This window comes from Apteryx rowi, unplaced genomic scaffold (genome assembly GCF_003343035.1).
Source record: "Apteryx rowi isolate R43461 unplaced genomic scaffold, aptRow1 scaffold_16, whole genome shotgun sequence".
NCBI classification, from domain to species: Eukaryota; Metazoa; Chordata; class Aves; order Apterygiformes; family Apterygidae; genus Apteryx; species Apteryx rowi.
Window position 1 is genome coordinate 620774 of NW_020447863.1, and position 10813 is coordinate 631586.

A 10813-nucleotide genomic window follows, 5' to 3' on the forward strand; every position below is an offset into this window, starting at 1 on the left:
GCTTTCGGGGGCCGCGGCGGCCGGTGAGACCCGGCTGCCGCTGCTGGAGCCGCCGGCGCGGGTGTCGCTGGGGGCGCAGGGGCGAGCGGAGGCCGGAGCAAGAGCTGCCTCCCCTCGAGGCGGGCGGCGCCGGCGGGGGGCGGCGGGGCCCCAGCGCCCCTGGAAACGGTGGGGAAACGCCGCTCTTCGCAGGGAGCTGCCTCCGGGGAGCCCCGGAGCCTTGCCGAGCCTCTCTGGCCGTTAGCGCTGGGCGCGGGCGGCGAAGCCGCAGGTCTCCAGCCCACGACCTGCCCCTCGCGCTTCCCGGCCTGATCCCTTTCCCCGGCTCCCCTCGGGTTCCGTCCCTGCCCGGGCGATGGATCCCCGCAGTTGCCGTCGTACCGGCTGCCTGCAGAGCCGCGTACAGGCCTTAGTTTTCTCCGCGCTGATGCAGCTAAACAAGACCTGAATCCTTAACGGCAGGACCTCCGGCCCCACCGCCTCCGGCGCTCGCGCCCGGGCTCTCTCCTGGTGGGAAGCGCCGGGCCTCGTCTGCTTGGCAGCCTGGGACGAGGGAAGGGTGAGAGCGGCGCGTAACGGGGGCCTGTCTCTTCCTCAGGCTGGAGTTTAAATGCCTTTCCGCGGCTGCCCGTCCAACGCGGAGCACGTAAGGAAGGGCTCGGCTCTTGCCTGAGGCCTGGTAGTTTGGTGGTGATCTCCGAGCTGCCCTGTTTGGCTGCATAAGGAGGGTCCTGGGCGACCAGGCAGGGGGTCCTGCTCTGCTAAAAGCCGGAGGGACCATGCTGGGGGCTGGGGGCCCTGAGCTTGGGAGATGTTCGGTGCAGAGAGCTTGGAGGCCGCTGACATGRGCGGGGCTGTGGCTTGGGGGGACGTCCCCAGTCCCCACACCTGGGAGCAGCGTCCGGGGGCTGCCTGCTCCTGGGTGTTACGGCTTGGATACGAGGCAGCCCGCATGATGTGCTAAGGCTTGGTTACCGCATGGTGCTGCCTTGGCTCCGGCCCCTCCTGCATCTCCTGTCAAGTCCGCAGAGGCTCCCCCGCACCGCTGGGGCAGCTGCACAGAGCAGCCTTTGCCCCCGTCCCAGAGACTGGGGAGCAGCCGGAGCGAAAGCTGGCTGCACACGCAGCTCCCAGCTCTCCCAGCCATGGAGACCCAGGGCTGTCAGCTTGGGAGCAGCGAATTCGTCCTCAAGAGGGAAGGGGAAATTACATGACTGTTTCCTTCCTTTTTGACCCGTGTGCATGCCAGGAAGGACCAGTTTTATCTAAGGAGACCTCGAGCTGGTGGGGTTAGGGGTCCCGTCACTGTTGCTTTCCTCTACCTGATGCTGCTACCCAAAAAGAGCCTGGTGACTCCCTGTGAGTCTTGAAGCCACATCTGGGATGTGTTTGGGATGGGGACAGAGATGCTGCTTGTCAGGGGACAGAAATACCAGAGACTGAGCTGCTGGCTTATGGCATGAGGTGGGGGTCTGGGTGCTCCTGGCAGCAGAGACACCCTTGTTCTGCCTGCTGTACCCTGGGCAGGCATCCAAGGCGAGGGCATTCCTGTGTCTGGCCTCGCTGCCCCAGATCTGCTCTGACAGCATCTCCAGCAGAGCCAGGCCAGGAAACTGCCCGCTGACAGAGAATTTACAAACATGAGCAGAGCTCAAAGGACTGAGTTTCCTGTCCCTGTTCCTGTTTGAGCTGTGTCGGGGAGCACGTGAAGCTGAGCTCTCCAGCCAGCCGTGGTGGCCATCCTGGAGCCAGGCTTGCAGGAGAGCTGATGCTTGCTGAGGGCCTGGGAGAACTGGGTTAGGGGGACAGAGGGATTCTTGGGGTAAAGAGGAGTTTGGAGCTGGGTTTTCCTGGGATGGGAGTGAGGGAGCTGAGCTTGCCCTGCCTGGCATCGTCCCGGTGTCTCCTAAACATCTGCACAGGGTCCCCTGCCCTGACCCTGCTCCCACAGCTGTAAAGTGACTTGATCCAAGATCTCAGGCTGCTGGCCTGAGTCTGTGTCCCTGGCTGGTGTGCAGCTGGGCTGCAGCTGTGTGTGGCTCCCTGGGAGGGAATGGCCAGGCTCTTGGCTGCTGCGAACCAGTGTGGTGCCAATGGCTTAATCGGAGCCCATCTCCAGGGCCTGGTAGAGTTACGCCAGTGGGAGATCTGGCCTGCTGAGTTAAATCTTCACTGCAAGGAAGAACAGTGACTCTGGGGCCTTTTCCAGGAAACTGGGGGCTGCCAATGCATCCCTTGCCCCATGGGTTTGTCATCACGGAGTCCAGTGTGAGCGGGTTGAGATCCGTGGTTTCTCTCTCTCTGCAGGCCATGATGCTGCGTCTGGCTGCCCTCACAGCGCTGCTGCTGTTCTTCAGGGTCAGCCTGGAGCTGTCCTGGGCCCAGGCCGTCCCTGCTCTCTTTGTCTTCTACCTGGGATCCGGGGGATGGAAATTCCTCCTCATATTCTTAAAGACGATACGGAGAGACCTCACGTAGGTGTCCTGGCTGGGATGGGCCCCCACCCCAGCCCGCTGCTCTGCCCTGGTGTGTGTGTGAGTGCAACCCCCAGCTCCCTGAGCAGCCCTGGGTCCCTGCTGGCTCCTGGCCCATCTGGAAGGAGATCTCCCTCTGCCAAGCCCAGACGGCTCCAAACCCTCGGGCAAAGTTTTCCTAGGAAAGACGGATTTCAGCTGAGCTCTAACGTCTAGTGACTGTCCTTGTACTTCACCCCGTCCCTTAAATTGCTGGCGTGGCACTGGGTGGCAGGGTCGGCTCCAAGCCGGTGCCAGGCTGTGCCAGCTCCTGTTGGGGGAAGGGAGTGATGGCACCTCTTGGAGAGCATCTGAGGCTCAAAGATATGCTTTTGAATGGGGGACATCCCTGTCTGCAGCCCCCCAAAGCTCATCCCTCCCTGGCTGCCATCAGTTCCTGGCTATGTGTCCTTACAGAGGGCTTGTCTACCCCAGCTATGTCCACACTGTTCAGGGGAGCACCCAGAGCCGTTGCTGACTTAGAGCAAGGTCTGGAGCAGGCTGGACTATTGCCGCTCCTAGCAAGGTCCCTGTGCTGTGCTGTGCTGTGCTGCATCTCTGGCTTTGCTAGGAGAAGTGGTTCTGCAGGGGTCACTGAGCTGCTGTCTTCTTGCTCCCCTTCCTTTGGCAGCACGGGGCTGGTCCTGTTGCGGGTGAAGTGGCAAGTGTGGAGGCATGTGAGGGAGAAAAACACCATTGCCAAGATCTTCCAGAAGACAGCGAGCAAATGTCCAGAGAAGACAGCACTGATCTTCCAAGGCACAGGCGAGAGCTGGACCTTCCGGCAGCTGGATGAGTACTCCAACCGGGTGGCCAATTTCTTCCGTGGACAAGGCTTCCGCTCTGGTGACGTGGTGGCTCTGTTCATGGAGTCCCGCAATCAGTACGTAGGGCTGTGGCTCGGCCTGGCCAAGATTGGGGTGGAGACAGCCCTTGTGAATTCCCACCTGCGCATGGAGGCCTTGCTGCACTGCATCACCATCTCCAACTCCAAGGCTGTGGTTTTTGGGGTGGAGATGATGGAAGGTGAGGGGACAGGCAGATGCTTCAGGAGTCATCCAGGCTAGGGCATGGGGGGGCTAGGGCTGTGGGCTTAGTGTTCCTTTCCTACCCACCATAGGGCAGAGATCTCAGTTCCTATAGAAGAGAGTGGACAACTGAGTTATCCAGGAATTGGATCTGTGGGTTTTTTTTGTTGTTGTTGGTCTTTTGGCCACTGGGTGGCAGCTGGAGATGGGCAGGATCTGGGGTTCAGTGCTCTGTCTGGTTCCCAAGCAGGCCTGCATGGGTGTGAGGCTCTTTCCTTGTGCTAATAGTGCCTCTCCAGGGTCCATTCCCTGCACAGACCCCAGGACTGGGCCGGGCCTGTCATGCTACATGGAACGAGCCTCCTCTTGTTCTTGCAGCTCTTAGCCACATCCCTGCAGCAGCTAGGCTCCAGCTCCTCATGTGTTTCAGCCCACACCTCTGAGGTTGATGGTGTCAACAGACCTCTTCTGGCTAAATTGGCACCCAAGAGGTTCTGGCTGGGGAGAGCAGAAGAACAGGCTCGTCTAGTCTCTGAAGAGGCCTGGGCTTGGGCCCAGCTTCTGTTAGGCATGGGAAACAATATCTGCCTGGGAAGGTTGTCGGACCTTTTGGACACTGCAGAGCCCAGTGAGGGTACTGCTACCTGGGGCATCGTCTACCTGAGACTGTTTGGAAGGGCAGGGTCTCTCTGTGCCATATCCACCCTGCGGTCTTTCTCCATCTCCCCTCTTTGCTTTCCTAGCCATGCAGGAGGTGCAGCCCTCCCTGGAGAAATCCATCCATCTCTTCTGGTCTGGTGAAGGAAACCCTGAGTCAGCAATTCCTGGTGCAAAACACCTGGATCCCCTCTTGGAGACGGCCCAGCGGCTCCAGCCAACCCCCCCTGAGAAGGGCTTCCTTGGTATGTGGTCAGCTTTTGAGGAGCAAACTCATGGTGATGTTTCTGTGGATCGGCTGTTTACAACACTGGTTGGCTGTGTCCTCACTTGCAAGAGTGCCTGCTTGGGATGCCAATGGCAGACCTCTGCAGCAGGGCCTGGGGCATTTGAGATGGGTCTTACTCTGGCGTCTAAAGGCCAGCCCTCCCTGTGAGGCAGCATCGTGTGGTTCCCCACCATCTGCCCAATAGACCTGATCCTGCCCAGGATGAACTCCAATGTCTTCTTGGTGCTGTCATGTTTGGTTCACCTGGAGTGATCGGGGTGTATAAATTTGCCTTGTTCCCATCTCCTTGTCCAGCCAGCTCCTAGATAGGATATAGTGGCACTGGGTGTGTGACCCTGTCTCCTCTTCGCTCTCCAGATAAGCTCTTCTACATCTACACCTCCGGCACCACGGGGATGCCCAAGGCTGCCATTGTGGTGAACTGCAGGTAAGGCAGTAGCTGGGGGCTCTGGGGAGGAAGAGGGTCGAGCTCTGCCCTGTGCTAGCACAGAGCCTCTGGCCCTGCTGCCGACATGCCCCTTCATCCTCCTCCCCAGGTACTTCCGCATGTCCAGCTTAGTTTATTATGGTTTCCGCATGAGGCCCGATGATGTGATGTATGACTGCCTCCCGCTCTACCACGCTGCAGGTAACGTGAGCCACGTGGAGCCCTGCTTGCATGGGCTGTCCCTTCCCTTCTGCCGAGCCCAGGGCACAGGCTGGAGGCTGGCGCAGCAGCCATGCTCTGTGCCAAGGAGAGCCCAGCTGGTGGTGGTGGTGCTGCCTGTCTGATCTGAGTCCTTCCTCTTTCTCTGGGAGCTGGGACTGATCAGACTGGCCTTTGGAGTGGGGAGTGGGTTTTTTTTTATCCCAGCTTCTAGACCAGCTTTGGGGCAGCTGTACCTTATTGCTGCTCCATCTGGAAGGTAATGGGGATGGGGAAGCAGTGCCCACCTTGCTGGCTGAGACACGCTGGGACGTCTGGGTGCAAAGTGCTGTTGCAGATCTTGCTGTCACTCTGCCCCTGTGTCCCCTTCCCAGTGCCTGTGGTCCTGGGGGCCTTGGCTAGATGATCACTTGTGTGCTTTGAGACAGCATGTGGCCTCTGCCTTGCCCTGCCAAGCCTTTCCCCATACTGGTTGGGCTGGAGAGATGTGGGGACTGAAGGCCTCTCTGGCTGTCTCTCCACAGGGAACATTGTGGGAATCGGGCAGTGCCTGCTGCAGGGCATGACAATCGTCATCCGCAAGAAGTTCTCGGCCTCACACTTTTGGGAGGACTGCGTGAAGTACAACTGTACGGTGAGGCCATGAGGCAAGGGACCACCAAGCCAGCTGGGGCTGGGGAGAGGAGCCTGGGGACCCATGTTGTCTGCTGGAAGAGGGGGCAGCCTGTACCAGCTCTGCCTGTGTCCTGCACTGCCTTTCAAGGTGGTGGGGCCATGTCCTTCCCACCTGGGGTGGTAACTCTGTGTGTCCAAGCTGTTCCCATGCTCCAACATTAACCACAAGGTTTGGGATAGGTTTTGCAGACTGGAGGAGGGTACCTCAGGCAGGGGGGTAGCCAGCAAGGGGCAGATGGGGGACAAGCTAGCAGGACCTCCTGGGTTTTGCCCTGGCCTCTTTAGGGAACCTTGGGCTAGTTGTTCCTTCCCTGCCTGCCCTGGGGACCACCCCCAAAAAGACCTTGGGGCCTGGGGGAAGATCCTAGTTTGTCCTTGTTTCCTGTTTACCCCAGATTGTGCAGTACATTGGTGAGATCTGCCGTTACCTCCTGAACCAGCCGTACCAGGAGGTGGAGCGGCAGCACCGGGTGCGCATGGCGCTGGGCAATGGGCTGCGAGCCTCCATCTGGCGAGAGTTCATGGCCCGCTTCGGCATCGCCCAGGTGGCCGAGTTCTACGGGGCCACTGAGTGCAACTGCAGCCTGGGCAACTTCGACAACAACGTAAGGCCCCGCTGCCCTCCCTATGTCCCAGAGGGTTCCTGCTGGCCTGGGCAGGGCTGGAGACTCAGTGGGGCTGTTTGCTCCTGGTTCCTTGCTCAAGAGGCCTCACGTGGGTTACTGTCTGCCTGGAGGGGTTTTGGCTGTTCTTGTGTGGTGCCAGCTCTCTGGTGTCCTGGATGTGGGTGGGCAGCAGGCTTGGGGCTGGAGAGACATCCCTGCTGCCCATGGCTCTGAGCTCCTTCTGTCCTAGGTTGGGTCCTGCGGCTTCAACAGTAGGATCCTGCCAGGTGTGTACCCCATCGGCTTGGTGAAGGTGCATGAAGACACCATGGAGCTGATCCGGGGGCCAGATGGTGTCTGTGTCCCCTGCAAACCAGGTGAGGGCAACCGGGGGAATATGTGTCTCCTCGGCCCTATGTGAGTCTTTCATTAGATACTTCAAGGTATTTTAACTAGGCTTGAGACTGCTCAGGTAAACTTCCCTTTTTCTCTGGGCTTGATTTGTTGCTTCCCCCTATTCATCCCCTCTTCTCTCCCTGCAGGGGAGCCGGGGCAGCTGGTGGGCCGCATCGTCAAGAGCAACCCCTTGCAGCATTTTGATGGCTACCTGAATCAGTCAGCCACCAACAAGAAAATCGCCAGGGATGTTTTTTCAAAGGGGGATGCTGCCTATCTCACAGGTGAAGCGAGCAGGGCCCCGCCATGTCTGCTAAGAGGGGAGGAAAGGGCTATTTGGGTGGGTTTGGGGCTGTGCGACCTGGCTTTGCCAGGCCTGTGTGGTCCTGCTACCTCCAAGTTGGTGAGCAGAGAAGAACCAGGCTTTTTGAGCCTCTCTTTCCCCACCCCAAGCTGTTTCAGGCTAGTGGCTCTGCCCTGAGATGCTTTGGGGGAGCTCTTAGCCCCTCTGACACCCCATTTTTTGCCCATTCCTCACTCTGCCATAGGGGATGTCCTGGTGATGGACAAATACGGTTACATGTACTTCCGGGACCGCACTGGGGACACGTTCCGCTGGAAGGGGGAGAACGTCTCCACCACAGAGGTGGAGGGGACACTGAGCCGCATCCTCAACTTGACAGATGTTGTTGTTTACGGTGTGGAGATCCCAGGTAACTGGGGTGGGAGAAGACGCTCAGTGGAGGCAGGCAGGCCTCTGGCACCTGAATGTGAGCATGTCCTGCGTGTCCAGACTGTGTGTCCTTTTGCAAGATGTGTCCTTTTGCAAGTCCTTTTGACTGAGGTTCAGTGTCAACAAGCCAGGGAGAAGCCACTGGGGATGTGACTAGTGGGAATCTTCTCTCCAGCCGAGGTTTGGTCTGATACTGACTAGTTTGGAAGGACCCTGTGTCCTTCCTGGGCAGGCTGCAGGTGTCTCCTCTGGGAGGAGGTGACTGTGACCGCTGGGTGTCGCTGTACCCTTAGCCACAGGGTGGTGACACAGCTGGTGACACAGCTGGACATGCCAACGCTTCAGTACAAAGCAGGGTGTTTGCCAGCGGCCTTGCTGGTGTGGGACAGATGGAGGCAATACTACAGGGACAGTGTGTCCCACAGGGTACTCTCCCTTCTTTTCTGTCCTGCAGGGATTGAAGGGAAGGCAGGAATGGCAGCCATCGCCGACCCTGAGAACTCCTGTGACCTGGAGAGCTTTGCTGGTGAGCTGAAAAAGGCTCTGCCGCTGTACGCGCGGCCCGTCTTCCTGCGGTTTCTGCACGAAGTCTCCAAGACAAGTGAGCCACGGCGTGTGCGTTTGTGCAGGGGGGAGGGCACCGCTGCTTCGTCTGCCTCGCTCGGGTACGGAGGGTGATGTGCAGCAGGCCTGGGATCAGATGGAGCAGGTCTGCCCTGTAGAGTCCTCCTGGCCTCCAGTGACTTGGAGAAGTGGGAGTGCAAGGCCGTGGTGGCTCACTGGGGTGCCTCAGGGTGGCCTCGGCACCTGGGAGGTGACCTCCCTGTCCCAGCCGTGTGCTGTGCAGGACGGTGCGTGAAGCAAGGCCTGGCAGCGCGACCGGGTGGCGATGGGAGCGCGGGCAGCCGACAACCCCTTCCTCCCATCTTCTCTCCCCACTCCAGGCACTTACAAATTCCAGAAGATGGAACTGCGCAAGCAGGGCTTTGACCCGGCGCTGGTGAAGGACAGGTTGTACTTCCTGGACTCCAGGCAAGGCCGCTACCTGCCCCTGGACCAGGAAGCGTTCGAGAGGATCCAGTCGGGACAGCAGAAGCTGTAACCAGCGGGGCTCGAGCAAGGCACCTCCCCAAGTCCTGGGGGGGAGAGGGGGGGCAGGGCAGGCGCTGGGGAAGGAAAGGTTCAGGGAGCGATATAAAGGCACGCTAGAGATTTTATTTGACGAGTTTTACAGATAACGGGTTGGGGGGAATGCAGGGGGAACGGAGGGGAGGGGGATGGTTGCATACCAAAGCATAGACTCATTATGGCTTTATTTTCTAATTGGTACAGTGGTGGTGGTCCCGAGCCACGGGAGGGGCAGGGCCCCGGCCACTTGAGGAGGGATGGGGTGCCCCTGCCATTCCATTTTGTTTTTCCCGTCTTCCCCCTCCCTTTCCCTGCCTGCAGCAGCCCTTCCTTGTGCAGGCCATGAAGGAACCAGCGCTGGGCTCTTTTCCCCCTCCTCCTCCACCAAGCAGCCAGCTCCTCCCTGGTGCCGGGCCCCGGCTGGCAGAGGGAAGCGGGGTGCCAGGCGCAACCCCTGCCCTCTCTGCGGCCCGCTGGTGTYGTGTTTCTGCTGTGAATCAGGGGAGCAGGATAGTGCTGGGCTCAGGGGAGGGACAGGGAGGTGTTTCTGCCATGCCTTGCTCTCTCCTGGGGATGACATTTCTATTTTTCACAATCACACATACATTATACATATATATATATATAAGTGTGTATATATATGTATGTGTGTATGTATATATACATATATATATATATATAAAATACATGCTGACTTTTTTTTTTCCATTCTTAATTTATTGTCCGTACTTTTGAATGTGTCCTGGGTTTGTGCAGTAGGTGGAGGGACATCCCAGACCTGTCCTCTCTCGGAGAGCCCTTTTCTCTCACAGGGAGACGGGACACTCTCATCTGGGACCGAGTCTCCTCTTCCAGCGTTGGCGCGGCCACGTGTGTCCCTGTGGCCTTGCTGCACGGTGAAGGATGTGAGCGAGCTCTGCTGTCTTGTGGACACGTCTCTGGGTCTCTTACTTCCACCTTTTGTGGATGCAGCCTTGTTTCGTGCACTTTCTTCCTTGCAGAGAGCAGGTGGGAGAGTGGGAATGAAGGGCCTGGCTTGGCTTTGCTTAGACGTACTCAGCACCTGAGAAACATGGAGCGGCTCTAGGGGCTTTCCTGCTGCGATGGCTGGGCCATGGACGTGGGAGGCAACTTGCCTAGGGGAGAAGCTCCTCCAGAGGGTGGTCTCTGTGAGAGCCTGACTTCACAGTCTCTGCGTCTCCTCCTGCAAGAGTCCCTTTCCACCTCCACAGCAGGAGACTGGCCTCTGAACTGAAATGTCTGTGTTAAACACCTGACTTGCGCCAAGTGAATTCCCCGCGTTGTGTCCGATGTGAAACAGCCTTAGCAGCAATGTCTGATTCCAGCCCTTGGAGACCATGCAGAAACATCTGTGTCAGAGAAAACTCTGGGTTGGGTTTTCTTCTTTTTTTTTTTTACGGTTTGTTTGATGCTTTTAGCAGAGTTACACCTTAAAATGACATGTGTGTCTCTTGCAAGGGCAGGGTGTGTCTGCTCTTTTAGCTGTGCTTCCACACCAACATACCTGCCTGCCCCAGTCTGTCCTGTCCTCACAATTAAATGCGAGTATGGGCTATGCTGGAGTTTCCTACCTCTTGCTTGCTCAGTCCTGCTGTGTTGGGGGAGGCAAGGGACTGGGCCAGTTTGGGAACTGCCACTGCAGAGCACAACCTCCCCGTACTGGGTTTGTCTCTAGCTCATCTCAGGGCAGGGGGAGGCAAGCCCTTGCCGCTGGATTCGATGCCTGCGGGAGAACAGCCTGTTGACTGGACCCTCTCCAGACCCCTCTGCCTACTTCCCACTCCCCCTTTCTCCCTGTCCTGGCCCCAGTGTTGCCATCCCAGTTTCTCCAGCTTGGCCCAGTTCTCCCTGTGTACCCTGGCCAGTCTGGCTCTTTCTCTCCCCTCTTCTGACTGCTTGTTCCTCATCCTGCTGCTTCCTGTCTCCATGGTAGGCCAAGTTTAATCTCCCAGCTCCAGTGTCTGACTTCCCTGACAAGCTTTTTGTTTCCGTTCTCCCTTCTCTTCCCTTGCTGCCAGACCCATCCTTAAAACCTTCTGCATCCAAACTGGGGAGGGTGGTGAGGACAGGAGAAATAGGCCCCTTCATGGTGCGTAGGTACCAGGGTGAAATGTCTTTCATT

The 10813-nt window shown here is 58.3% G+C and overlaps 1 protein-coding gene across 2 annotated transcripts; it reads left to right on the forward strand.

The window, feature by feature from the left end:
* Nucleotides 1-583: 583 nt before the first annotated feature.
* SLC27A4 (solute carrier family 27 member 4) lies at nucleotides 584-10246 on the forward strand. 2 transcript variants are annotated; one of them, XM_026059731.1, is made up of 13 exons: nucleotides 632-646; nucleotides 2308-2474; nucleotides 3145-3539; nucleotides 4285-4443; nucleotides 4845-4914; nucleotides 5024-5115; nucleotides 5658-5767; nucleotides 6204-6413; nucleotides 6664-6790; nucleotides 6956-7093; nucleotides 7358-7522; nucleotides 7997-8143; nucleotides 8487-10246. In XM_026059731.1, exons 2-13 carry the CDS (start codon nucleotides 2311-2313, stop codon nucleotides 8642-8644), a joined length of 1935 nt encoding a protein of 644 aa, XP_025915516.1. In that variant the 5' UTR covers nucleotides 632-646; nucleotides 2308-2310; the 3' UTR covers nucleotides 8645-10246. The 2 variants fall into 2 exon arrangements, with proteins under 2 accessions (XP_025915515.1, XP_025915516.1); XM_026059730.1 differs by having other exon boundaries at nucleotides 584-2474.
* The last annotated feature ends 567 nt before the right edge of the window (nucleotides 10247-10813 follow it).

Coding starts and splice junctions, on each gene's coding strand:
- SLC27A4 (XM_026059730.1), top strand. CDS start 2,227: ATGCATCCCTTGCCCCATGGGTTTGTCATCACGGAGTCCAGTGTGAGC. Junction 7,523..7,996: donor TTACGGTGTGGAGATCCCAG/GTAACTGGGGTG, acceptor TCTGTCCTGCAG/GGATTGAAGGGAAGGCAGGA. Junction 8,144..8,486: donor GCACGAAGTCTCCAAGACAA/GTGAGCCACGGC, acceptor TCCCCACTCCAG/GCACTTACAAATTCCAGAAG.